Source organism: Stenella coeruleoalba, assembly GCF_951394435.1.
Source record: "Stenella coeruleoalba genome assembly, chromosome: 15".
Taxonomy (NCBI): Eukaryota; Metazoa; Chordata; class Mammalia; order Artiodactyla; family Delphinidae; genus Stenella; species Stenella coeruleoalba.
In genome coordinates this window covers 82,833,742-82,847,463 of record NC_137161.1, presented here as the reverse complement: position 1 = coordinate 82,847,463, position 13,722 = coordinate 82,833,742, and the positions used below count along the sequence as shown (strand labels likewise).

The 13,722-nt window shown below is 42.7% G+C and overlaps 1 protein-coding gene across 4 annotated transcripts in view; it reads right to left on the bottom strand.

Annotated features, from left to right (window-relative positions):
• BAIAP2L1 (BAR/IMD domain containing adaptor protein 2 like 1) overlaps window positions 1–13,722 on the bottom strand; it is an 88,868-nt gene that overhangs the window by 54,555 nt on the left and 20,591 nt on the right. For all 4 annotated transcript variants that reach the window (XM_079943873.1, XM_079943874.1, XM_079943875.1 and 1 more), the window contains exons 2-3: window positions 11,008–11,083; window positions 5,967–6,053 (exon numbers count right to left, since the gene is read on the bottom strand). In XM_079943873.1, coding sequence (XP_079799999.1) covers window positions 5,967–6,053; window positions 11,008–11,083 — 163 coding nt within the window. The remainder of the gene's footprint in view (window positions 1–5,966; window positions 6,054–11,007; window positions 11,084–13,722) is intronic.

The window sequence follows — 13,722 nt, the reverse complement described above, 5'->3', positions numbered from 1 at the left end:
AATAAAAAAATTTAAAACGCCATTTACAATAGGACAAAAATGTCATAAGTATCTAAAAATGCATGTATAAAAATGTGCAAGACTTCTACAATGAAAACTACAAAATGGTGCTAACAGAAATTAAAGAAGTCTCAAGTAATTAAAAGGATATACCATCTTCATGGATTAGAAGATTGAGTCAGTTCTCTCTAAATTCATCTATAGATTCAATCTATAGTCAAAAATCCGATATTTTTTTTTTAGTGAGACTTGACAAGCTGATTCTAAAGAACGTGTACATGCAGAAGTCCTATAATAGCTAAGACAATCTCGAATAAGGTCTACTTACTTTACTTGATATCTCCTACTAGATATCAAGATTTATCATAAAGTTACAGTAATTAAGACAGTGTGGTGTTGCTGCAAGGACTGCAGATAGAGCACACAGACAGCAAAGTGTGTAGGTGTGTTGCCTCCCTGTTTCCCAGTAACAAACCCATGTGATGTGTTACAAATATGAATAACTGAAAGAGGAAGTACAGCAAAGACATTAAAAGTGGTAACAATGACTGTAAATGGAGTTACAGAAGAAATACCTGCCTGTGGGAACGTCAACACTGCTACTGTTTGAGAAACCCTGGATGTACAGCCACAAGAATGGAGTGAAGCCCAGAATCATCAACATAATTGAGGAAAGCGGTTGTGGTGAAAAGGATGAAGGTGTTTCCGAGAAAGTGATACCAGCCCAAAAAACTTCACATTAAAGGAACTCTCAAGGCTATCTCACAACGTTGAAATCACCGAGGATAAAATGCTGGAAGCTGATCCAAGCTTAAAAGGAGCATGACAATTTGCGAAAGCATATTGTATCTTAAGTTATACAAGAAGGCGACAAGAGTTGTTGAAACGACTCGAGTTTTTTACAAATAAATAAAAATGCTTTAACTATCAGTGTTTCTAATGCTTTAAAGTACTGTGTACTAAATAAATATCAGTTTTATTTTTTCCATTTCCTTACACATTTATAACTGAAAGTGAGAGAGTTTTTAATGTTTCTGGCAAACATTTTTAAAGGTCACAGGACAATCATAATTTTCCCCATTGATTATTAAGATGGCTTTGCATGGTTTTAACTTGTATGGTCATCTTTGTGGGCCTACCTGTATTTAAAATTAATGAGTTAAATGTATCATTTCAGAAATTAGAAAAAGAACAGCAGAATAATCCCAAAGATAGTACAAGGAAGAAAACAAGGGTAAGAGTAGACATTAATGAAATAGAAAATGAAGATACAATGGAAAGAACTGAAATAATTTGTTCTTGAATAATCAAGCAAAAATGTATATTCTTACAAACGTATCACCTACTTTATGGAAGAGAATAATGTCAATGAAAAAAAATTGGTACTGATTTTTGAATTCTCAAATACTTGTGAACATATGAAGCGGCAACAGAGAGGCATCTTTCTGGTCTGTGAAACTTTAGAAAACACAAGGCACATTATCTCATTTCATCTTCAAACAACCCAGAACGTGTTGCTGTCCTCTCCCTTCGTCCTGCCAACCACTCATAAGGTGACGTGTTGCCCAGGGTGGTGTAAGTTGACAGCGGCACTGTAACAACACAAGCTTTACTGAGCATCTCTCAGGTGTTGGGCAGTCTCAGGGGAAAATAAGACCTGGCCTGGCCTCCCTGTCCTGGGTCACAGGATCGTTCCCAAGCAGCACCAATGCCGCCTACCATCCTCTCGCAGAGGTCACGACCTCCACAGCCCTTGCTCTGCCTTGCTTGGCTGCAGAGCACATGGCTAAGGACACAGGACCCAATGTGGTTGCCCATGGAGGTTATCTCACCACCATGCAGAAGGCTGTGACTGCCAAGTTTACCCTATGGTCTACTAGCCTCCCCAGGGAAACGCGGGGTGAGCATCCACTCTGCAGACCTCAGAGGAAACATCTCTCCACGAGGCTCCTGAGGATGAGATGAGGCAGCACACGAAGGACCCGGCACACAGCACGCACTTAGTGAGACCTGAGTTTCTATGGGAAGCACAGCTGTACAAAAGTCAAGCAATACGTGTAAGAAGGCATACACATGTAAGTAAAACTTCTGTTAGTTCCATCTTCCTCAACCCTGTAACACCTGGTGTTTATGGTCAGGACCCTAGTGAAGCCACCATTTCTGAGGGGGCCAGTGAGCTCCAATCACCACACCTGCCAGCCCCTCCCCAGTCTTCGGCTGCTCTGACACCAACGATTCCCTCTCATCTCCTTCTTGAAAAGGTCCCCGTCGTGGGCTTCCTGTTTTCTTCCTCTTCAGCAACCCGTGATTGGCTGCCTCTTTCCTTTCCCTTCGCCTCAGTGAAGTGCAGTAAGTGCAGAGGTGAAGAGCTCAGATCCTCAAGTCGGACCACCTGCTAACTGTGTGACCCAGGCACACACTTCACCTCTGGGTCTTACGTGGAAAACGGAGACAGTGGAAGCGCCTGCACCCAGATCTGTGCAGGACGGCTCTGAGGACTAAATGAGACGCTGAACTAAAGGCCCTGTCAGGCACTGGGTCCTGCGCCCGAGGAGAGCAAGCACTCAATGTTGGCTCTTAGGCACAAACTCACCGGAAGAAAAGCCTGGAAAGAAATATGGCAGTGATGAAAGAGGCTGTGAGACCGTGCAGGTACGTCAGCAGAGAGGAGGAAAGAAAGGAGAGAGAAGCGGAGGCAGGGAAGATGCCCCAAGAGTTTGTGATGAAAAGATACCCAAAAGCTTGAGAAGAAAAGCAAAAGGACAGAAAAACAAAAACTACCCCACATCCCTAATTCATCTTCTGTGCTTGGGAGTCCCACTTCCCAAATAGGAATAGACTGGGAAGGATGGCTGTGGTCTACCGGAGAAACAACAATCATAAATAGAGTGTGAAGTACACACACGATAGTAAAACCACACAACCCATGTGGGAGAAAAACACTATCCCAATCAGAGACACAAGCAAAACGCAGCAGCACTTTGCAGCTCACAGCACAGCTAAAGCAGTAACGCGTGTTAAGTCCTTTCCTTTCACTAAAAGGCATTGAAACAAGACCTCTGATAACCAGAGCTGGCTGACTGGTGGCACCATCGGGTGTCCTCCTAACAGCTGTGCCCTCTCCCCCTCGATGTATCCCTTGGCCAACCATGCCTGGGAACAGTGCTGCTGGGTCATGGGCGTGTGATCCAAATCAGGCCAGAGAGAACAAGAGGGTGTGTGCTGGGGCTCCTGGGAAAAGGTTTCCTCCTCTGTAAAGCGTGCTCCTTCCTGCTTCTGGACATAGTGGGAAGAGGGAGGGTGTGATGCCTGAGACTAGCAATGGCAGGGCAGCCACCCTGGTACCATGAGGAGCTGGGCTTTAGGACAGAAAGAAAGAGAGAAAGAACCAGAGTCCTTAGTAATGATTAACCAAGAACCCCCTGTTCCTGGCCTTCTTATGTGGGATAATAAACATCCTTATTGCTTACACCACTGTTAGTTGGGTATTTTGTTACTCGTGGGCAAGAGCATCTTAAATGATTCACACAGTACTGGGTGAGCTGATGCCGAAAGAGGGATATCAAAATGAAAACACCCATAGCTAGAAGTCAGAAATGGTACTGCTGCAGCCCTGTGCTACTAACAGAGGCTGACCCAGAAGACAAAAAGTAAAAGGCTAATCAACACCCACACACACACACCTTTTCTTTCCTCTAAAATGAGAAGAGACTGAAATGCTTAGCTTTGCCACCCTGATTTACATTAATAATGTATTTGGCCAAGTTTTCCAAGTTGAATCCTCACCACAAATTTCTATGAATTAAGTAAATATTTTTAGCCAGAGGGTATTTTCCTCCCAGAGCAAAAATTTTAAACGGAAAATTGTATAACTATAGGATTTTTTTTTGCGGGGGTGGGGCGTGGGAAAAGAAAGGCTTTTCAGAGATAATACTCTTCAGGAATGAAAATTTTGAAATGTTTCATAATCTTCACATATGTAATACCCCTTCAGTTTTTAACAAATGGAATTTGTAACATAAGTTTCATAATAAAGTATGAAGGCCAATACCAAAATGTCAGTAACTAGATCAGGAAATCTTCTTGAAAAACAAGAAAGGTACAATCAATTTTAGGTCTCTCTTTTTTCTATGAATTGTCCAGTGCTCTTCCATACAGGTATTTAAACAGATATAGGGTAGTATTTTAGTCTAAACTTTAACAACAAAATAAAAAACTAAGCAAATCAAAAGAAGTAAATGTTAGGCCTCCAAAAGCAACTCCTACTAGGATTGCACTTTATCATGGAATGGCTGCAAATGAGTAGGAAATTAACTACATGATAGAGTGAATATAAGCAAAAGGACAACTTGGAACAAAAATGGCAGCAAGTAATTTCCATTCCCTCTGAATGAAATACAAACACATGAAAGAAACTGCACCATAGCAACATATTTTCCTTATTGAAACCAAAATTTTAAGCTCGTGTTTATAACAACACGGTTGCTGTGGAAACAGCTGATTCAACATTATGAACTCACAGCTGAATCAAATAAGGTGTGGAACAGAAGTCTTATTTAAACAGTGGCAAGAATCATAAAACATTAAAAAGGCAAACTGAATGACGGTGAGTCAAAGCGCCGTATGTTTTAACATAAGGGTCATACTTTTTTTTCCCCTGATGCCTGACACAAATAGGCTGTTTCTTTTTAATTTAGTTCTATTTTTGGAACCCTATAATCACCCCAATCATCCCTCAAATGTCCTAAATTTTACTGTCTGCTTCTGTCTACATAACACAGTGTGTATTTTATTAAACTGATCCACTTTGGACAGAGTTACTATACTTCAGACCTTGCCAGAACAACAGAATACAAGTCAGCGCTTTGAAAATTTTCTACTCGTAACTGATTCTATTCAGTATCGCAGTACTGACTTATTCATCACCCAGCATCACTTCAGGCTTAGCTTTTGCCTACAGGTTTCAAGACTATGAACTCTTCCGGTACAAAAGCTGTCAGAGAATGTTAACGAGCGCCCAGATCCACTGCAGACGCAGCAGCCCAGCCCCCAACCCCAGAACCATCATCACACCTTGAATTTGTTCCTTGGCTTTTATGGGTCAGTTAGGAGTTTTCCAAGCAATCCTGAAAACCCTCAAGACACTTAACATACGAATGGTGTGAATTATTTGAACCTTAAACATATGCGCCTTTGCCCCTCTGCTTCCCTTTCCACGTTTTAATTGGAGAGGAACACACATTTCTTTAAAACACACACTTTACTAATCCTTTCCTCTGGTTTTCTGAACCTTTCAAATTCTGACAAACATTTTAAACTCTGAAATGTTACCCTCTGTCAAGTAAAACATATTTAACAAGTTATTAAAATGATGGTTATGTGTGGGACTATTAAAAAAAAAAAATCCACCTTTCCCCGCTTCGGAGATGGTACAGTGAACCGGCTCTGTAAATAGAAGCCTTGGTGCTGCCGAGGGTGCGGCTGCCCTCGCCCTCCGCGTGTGCACAGGGGATCGATTCATACCAGCAAAACCGGAAAAATCACAACCGAGAGCAACTGTGGAAGCAGCGACAGCCAAGAGCAGAACGTAAAGGGGCTGGACTCTCTGCAAGGTGAGTCACAGGAAACGCTCTGCCAGAGGCCGGAGGCTGCGTGCACATCCCCTTCAGTTAAAAATGTGGCTCAAGGCTCCCCTGGCTTCACGCTTCAGGGATCAGCAGGGAACTAGGGCCCAAACCTCAGAGGCAGAAGCCCAGTTCCTAGTGGCCTGTACTTAACTAAGCCTCCACTTTGGACAGACCACGGAGGAGTCAATCACCGCAGAGGTGAACAAACCCGAGTGCTGGGCTAGCCCTCTTTTCCATTCTGGATCCGGGCCACTTTGTATGTTCTCATCAGGGCTCGCACGACAAAGGCTCCGGAACCGCGCTCAAGTTGGGTGTATATGTAACGGACGGTCAGCTCACCCAGCTCTGTCGACACAGGGGACCCGCTGGCAATCTCACCGATCTTGGCCACTCCATCGTAGTAGGCTTTTCCCGCCAGAATCATAGCTAGACAGGGAAGGTGACACACACAATCATCACTTACACATGGAAAGGAGGAAACGACACAGAGGTTTTCTTCCAAACACCCCGGAGTCCCTCGCGGCTGAGGCAAGCGTGGCTCTCAGGGGGCAGGGCTTGAGCTTGCGAGCTGTGCCAGGGGCAGAGGTCCCTCCACTGCACTCCTGCAGGCCCCCCACCCACCGGAAAGCCCTCACGGGATCCTCGCCTCCGACCAGCCCTGGGGAACCTTCAGCAGCGGCAGAGGCTGGGGGTCCGGAGAAGGTTCTGCCTGCTCCTCAGGCCAGCTCCAGAGGGGATATGTTCCTAACACAGAATTGGGGCTGGAACACATCCACTGCAGCAAGCTGGTCATTCTACAGCAATACAGGTCTGCAATACTGTTAGCTAGAGGGGCTGGTGTGGGCTTGTCTAGGCGCCTGGGCCTTCTACGGCATTTTTACTTTTTCTATTGAAAAAGATATTCTGAGACACAAGCAACTACCATACTTGTTGCCAGGAGAGAAATCTATGAAATCTGAAATACATTATCATTTCAAAAAAAAAATGAAATTACCTGAAAAATAACTGAATGCTCTGCTTTTCTTTCTGCTCTTTTTTGGCAGAGACAGGAAAACTCTTACTGCTATACAAGCTGGATTCTAATTATCTTAAAAATCACATTTCTCCTTTCAAACTGATTCTGAAAACTACATTATAAAGTACAGAAATATGCTTCTGATTTGTTTTTCTTTTCCTTTTTTTCCCCCTTTCCTTTTTCTTTTATGGAGGGTGCAGGGAGGTTGTAGGTGGGAGTCAGGAGCAAGACAAATCTGGGTTTGAATTCTACTGTTACTTCCAACAACATGACCTTCTTGGACAAGTTAGTTATCCTTTTTGAAACAAACGGTTTGAATCTATAAAATGCCCTAACAGTGTGAGTATTGGACAAACTAATGGAAGCTGATAATACCCACTCCTTCTGTCACTTTACACAGGCTGGGTTTCAGGATACTGAAGGTGTACAACAAGCAAGCTTTTCAATAAGATCTAGCCTACTTAGTGTGACTTTGGAGAAAATATTTTACCTTGCTCAAAGGCCAGCTTCATACACAGACATCACTTTGCCCGGTAGCTTTGGAGACCACAGGATTTGGGAGATAAAAGAGCCCTAAGCAACCCCTCTCAGGCTCCTTTCCTCTCACTGAGACGAAAACCTGAGGCCACACCAGTTTATAACGGGTATTGTTTTTATTTTTATTTTTTTATTTTTATTTTTTTGCAGTACGTGGACCTCTCACTGTTATGGCCTCTCCCGCTGCGGAGCACAAGCTCCGGACGCGCAGGCTCAGCGGCCACGGCTCACGGGCCCAGCCGCTCCGCGGCATGTGGGATCTTCCCGGACCGGGGCACAAACCTGCGTCCCCTGCATCGGCAGGCGGACTCCCAACCACTGCACCACCAGGGAAGCCCATGGGTATTGTTTTTAAAAGATGAATTTTAAAAGGTATTTCAAGTTTTAAAAAGGTGGGGGAGGAGGTCACAGAATGAATTAATGCCCAAGTCCCGCTGAAGATACTGCAGGCCAAAAAAAGTAGTATTTTCAAGGCAAATTAATCTATTTTTGCATGTCTTGTAGAATTAAAAAAATTATGAAACTTACAGCTTTTACTACATATATATACAAGTTCATGAAATCTAATGCTCTACTATACTATTGTTTCATAAGACTAAGGATAACTGTAAAGCGTAATTATAAAAAAGAGCAGTAACAAATAGCATTTATGTAAACTTTCCAAATCATTACTTAAATTAATTAATCTACCACACTACATTAAGACATAGGGTGATGATGTTATCACCCCGTTTCACGAAGTGGAGCACAGAAGAGATATTCTGGGACATGCCCAAGGTCAATGGCGAAGCAGAGGCAGTGCACACAACCCCGGCAGTTCTAAATCATGGTGCTTTTTGACTCTTTGGTCTCAGCTAGCACTGAAAAAGAGATGACTCCACCGAAAAACAAGGTTTATAGCCAGTAAACTGTCAAGTTAATATATGTAATATTTTAGTGGGAAGATTTAAAATTGCAAGGTGCTGATAAGCTAAAAAGCAAATTAACGGGGGAGAATGGTAATACAGGATTACACAACACTTAAATAAAATTTTTGGTTTGCATCCACACATTGAAATTTTTCCATTAACTGCCGACTTATGTTTAAAACTATTTAACCTTCTTAGTCTAGTAAAATATCCTGCTTTTATGATAAAGCTGCATTAACTTAAAAATTATAATTTATCCAGAAAAATAAACTAATATTTTCATAATTCTGTCCCCTTTTGTGGATATATTAGAGATTTTCTACCACTTACTGTTTTAAGGAATGAAGCTTTATTAATTTTTAGTGGTTGATCAACTACTTCATCAACCTAAACTACACATTTCTACCAGAAAAACTTTCCTTAAAATATCAGTATGATTTCAATAGGTTACAGTTCTGCTCAAAAGCCTTCAATGGCCTCCCACTGGCCACAGGGTAAGCCTGTCACACTCCACAGAGTTCATCGTAGATTTTTACAGTCATGGCCTTCAATGAATCACACCTCCCGGAATTCCCAGGTGGTATAATTGTCTAGGATGCTGACAGGCTGTTTGGTCATGTGACTTGCTTTGGCCAATGGGGTACGAGCAGGCATAACTCCCACGGGGCTTGTACTCTTGGGACAGCCAGCTATGCCTGAGAGAGGAAGTGAGCTCAGCCCCAGTCCACTGCAACCGCAGAGTCCCAGGGGTACAGACAACTGCACAGCCTTTACAGGACGACTGAAAATAATGAACTATTGTTGTCTTAAGCCACCAAGCTTAGAGGCAGTTTGTTATGCGGCAATAGGTAACAGATGCTGCATCCAAATGCATTCATAGTAGGACCTTATTCCACCTTATGTTCTACTGTTCCCTCACAGCTTCTCACCCATGCTAGCGTGGACCCCTGGTCTCGGCTTGGATGCTGTCTTTTCTGCCTGAAGCACTAGTAAGCAGCGTCTGCCTACTGAAACATAACGTCTATCAGCTGGCTCAGCTCCTACACGGCCTCTGCCTGCTCCATACTCCACCGGCCTCCTCTCAAACTCCTGTGCCGCTGCTCGGCCTATGCTCTTCATCAGCTGTGCTGCTGCGCTGGGCTATAATCTAACTGTTGAATGCACATCTGGCATCCTCGACTATACTACAGATTCTTACCAACGACTTTACACATTTTATTGAAGTTTCTCAATGGCTTCAGCCAAAAACAGATGGCCTGCAGAAATCCTGGAACACATTATGAAACGCAGAATAGGCCCCAGGACGTGTTAAAGTGGTAGAGGCTGCTGGGGAGAAGCCCTGTTAGCAGGAGGCTAAGCTGTGGGCTCTTCACTGCGTCACCTTGTAAAACTCTGCCTCAGAGAGGCAGCTCGTGCTAGAAAGAAAAAAATCACTGCAGGTCAGAGTGATTTCCTTCCCGGGGATGGATAAAGCGATGACTTTGTGGTCTTGTGACTAGGTAATCATCAGGAGAGAGTCAGCTTCCAAAACAAGGCTCCAGTTCTTTGAAGGAGGGAGGGGGCACCCATAGAAGTCACTGGTACGGCTAGAGGGAGAGGGAGGGAAATCTCAGGCCTGCTGCATTTCCTGACACTGAACACGTCTGGCCAAGAGCACAGAGATCCAGAAGGAAGTCAGTAAGCAGTTTACTTTTGCAGTGACTGAAACGATAGTTCGTCCGTAATCCAAAGTCCTGAGTCTTGCCAGCACCTCCCCTTTCCTGGAGCAGGCTTACTGAGGGTGTGAGGGCGCAGGTTTATTTTCAAAACATCATCAGGGAGCAGCCAAAGGTGGGGTATCGTGAAAGAGAGAAAGAAGAGGGGAAAAAAAGACACAAAGCTTGGTCTGAAGCTTTCTTCAAATCTCAAACCGCTGGAAACTAAATTTTCTCCTTATGTTACGTGCTGGTCTTAGTGAACCAGGGTAGGTGGTGAAACTGGGGTCTGAATATTTTGGGGGTGACACTTGCTACATATGGAGAATTGTTCTGACCATGTTAGAATTTGGTGATTGTTAGCATCTTGAGTTTTCAAGGTGATCACTGATAAGGGACTTCCCTGACGGTCCAGTGGTTAAGACTTCACCTTCCAATGCAGGGGGTGTGGGTTCGATCCCTGGTTGGGGAGCTAAGATCCCACATGCCTCGGGGCCAGAAAACCAAAACATAAAACAGATGCAATACGGTAACAAATTCAATAAAGACTTTAAAAAAATGGTCCACATCAAGGTGATCACTGATAACGTTCCCCTTTTGCGAGGGGAATGCATGTGTAGATGCACATTGGCTTCCTCAGATGAAATCTGTTCAAACCAGCAAACAACTCTGGTTCACAGAGAGACAAAAGCCAATGCCTGAGTTCATTTTAAATTAAGCACTCATTTTGAAATGAGAATCTAAGTTCAACCTTTAATTTAGATGTCTTTCCATTCAGGCTAAACATTTTATTTCTCATATTACTATCATAAGTGATACACCCAAAGACAAGAAATTCTTCTACATAAATAGAAAGGAGAATAATTCCTATGCTTCAGGATCTTAAAATTTTAAGTACACTTTTTATATATGTTATTAGTTTACAAAGAATTTGGTGTAAAAAGTAGAAAACATGTTTATGTCAATGATATAAAAGATTAAGCAGTGTCAAAAAGCAAAATCTGATATTTAAGATATGTCACTTTTGGTAGCCTATTATTCAACTTACTCATTTCAAGTATACTAATATCCTATCATTGCAAAGTTCTACAGATTAATTATAAATGGTTTCTACCAATTTAAAGATATTTTAAAAATTCAGTAGCATTTAAAAATAATTAAGTAAAATATTTAATGAATGGCTTTCATATGCATTCTATATTTATAAATTTAGAAAACAGACTTACCATTAACAGCTTTTTCGTAATTTTTTCCTAGGTTTATTAAATTTCGTAGCCCAGGATTGAACTGTTCCATAACATTCTGACAAACAAACAAAAAAAAATAAATTAATAAAATAAGCGAACAGCAGACCAAGCAATCTTTAGATGGTGTCACTGCATAGCCTAGGATCCACACGTGTGCCTGATGGTACCGTCCACAAAGTCATGATTTGAAAGTGGTGAAGAGCACTTCCATCCTAACTGATGGAGTAGTGAGGTGCATGTGACCCTGGCAGTTCCCTGCCTGCCCAGGAGCTGCCTAGAATTTACTGTAAATGAAGCAGGTAGCAGACATTCCATCTCTACAAAGTACACCCTGTGGGGGCCATGAGTCCAGAAGCTGATGCTCCCTTTTGGGTTTAGGTAAGTTAATGGCTGTCATGATAGTGCTAAGAAACAGGGGCGCATGATAGGAATTTAATTATATGGGCAGTGTTTTGGCTATCAGCAGAACGGGAATTTCCAAGAGATGTTGTTTTTGCTCTGCCTAATTACTGGGGAAGGGATGGGGGTGGGTGTTGCTGACGGCCCTAAGACATAGGCCAGCCTAGAACTTTCTTTCTAGGTGGTCACTGGCATTTTTTTCCCCAGCCATCAGTTCATTCATTATTCATGGAGTGTGCGGTAGGTCCTGTGCTCACAGCAGTGGAGGGGGAGACGTGGTTTCCCATTATGGACTTCATGATGCTCTATCTTTGCAGATGTCATGGTTTTCATTTTTAAAAGTGTCATTTCTATATCACTAGAAGGTCATAAACATAGAAGTGCTGTGACAAGTATAAAACAGGCAACTATTTAGAACATTGGCCTAAATTTAAAATGCTACCCTAAATCTGAAGTACAGACAAGAAATCATTCCTATGGGTCTCTGGCTTCGTGACCCAGAACACACGGTGACAGTGCATCTGTCACACCTACAAACCATAAGGTTCACAATATGAATCATTCCAGATAGACCAGCCATATCCCTTTACCCCTCTCCCAAAATGTGTACCTTGTTTGTAGAGGACCAAGCAACAAAAAGAATAAAAAACCATACAACATCCAAAGCGGCAGATACTTGACACATTACTCTTCGGGATAAAAAGGTCCTCCATTATGAGTTAGTAGAAAAAGACTATAACTTCATTAGACAGTATAAAGGCTTATCGTGAAAAAGAACCCCTGCCCCAACCCTTCCCCACCCCTGGCCTTACACCCACATAACAGCTTGCTTGCAAGTGCTCTTTTGTATTTGCTGCCATAGTTTTGATGAATATTCTTGGCTTCTCAATTTTGGACAATAAGTACTGGATTTCTGCTACGGTAGACAACCCTACTTTCCCTTTCTCAGTCTCTCCTATATAATTAAATAACAGTTTCCTGGTAAATCAACAGTCAAGGTTTATTATGACTTTGTAAATACTGGTCACTACAATGCAAGGAATGTAAAAGAATTATGCTTCCTTTCTTGATATACTTTTTGTTTCTCCTGGGATTAATAATTGTCTCATTCCCACCCCCGCCTTAGATTTTTCTATGTATCTACCTTAAATGTTTCCACATGCTCCGTCGGATCTCATAGGAGCCTATCACTGTTTTTCAAATGTACAAAGCTGTCAGCTAATCTTCCATTCCATTTTTTCCCCCAGAACTTCCTCCAAGGACTCTCCGTCCTCTTACTCAGTCTGGCCTGACCGTTCCTGCCACACTGTTGCCCTTGCATGTCCCTTTCTGGTCCCCTGTGTGACAGTCTCATTAGCTGGATTCCACATCTTCCTCCTTCTTCATTTATTTTTTTTATTTTTATTTTTTTTGCGGTACGCGGGCCTCTCACTGTTGTGGCCTCTCCCGTTGCGGAGCACAGGCTCTAGACGCGCAGGCTCAGCAGCCATGGCTCACGGGCCCAGCCACTCCGCAGCACGTGGGATCCTCCCGGACCGGGGCACAAACCCGTGTCCCCTGCATCGGCAGGCGGACTCTCAACCACTGCGCCACCTGGGAAGCCCCCTCCTTCTTCATTTATTGCTATCTGCTGGAGATCATTCTCCAAGAGTGACCTAAGAAATGACGCAGGAGGTAAATTTGAGTCCCCACATGTCTGAAATTATCTTTACTTTGACATTTAACTGGTATTTCGCTGGGCTGTGTATTACAGGTTGAAAGTGATTTTCCCTTAGGATTTTAAAGATATTGCTCCAGTCTTCAATATCCAGTTTTGCTATTGAGAAGTTAGCTGTCATTTGTATATGACTTTTTTTTTTTGGTGGGGGGCAGGTGGTGGGAGGGGGCTTGTTTATCTCTGGAACCCTCCTCTTTATCCCTGTGCTCTGAAACTACCCAGTGGTCTGTCTCAGTGTGGGTACTTTTTTTTCATTTATTTTACTGGGCACTCAACAGACCCTACCCATAGAGAAAATTATGTCCTTCAGGTCTGAAAAGTGTTCCTGTTTTGATTTTTGCCTCTTCATTCTCTGGAACTCTGAGGAGGATTTTATATGACCTGGATTTATTCTCTAATCATCTTACCCTTTTCCTCTGATTTTCCACTTTTTGTTCTGTCTCTGACAGATATCCTCAACTGTACATTCTAACTCCTCTGATGCTTTTCAAACTTTTGATATCATATTTTTAATTTGGGCTCTTTCAGGTTTTTTTGGTTATTCATCTTTAAAAGCATCCTGTTGTTTTACGGATGCA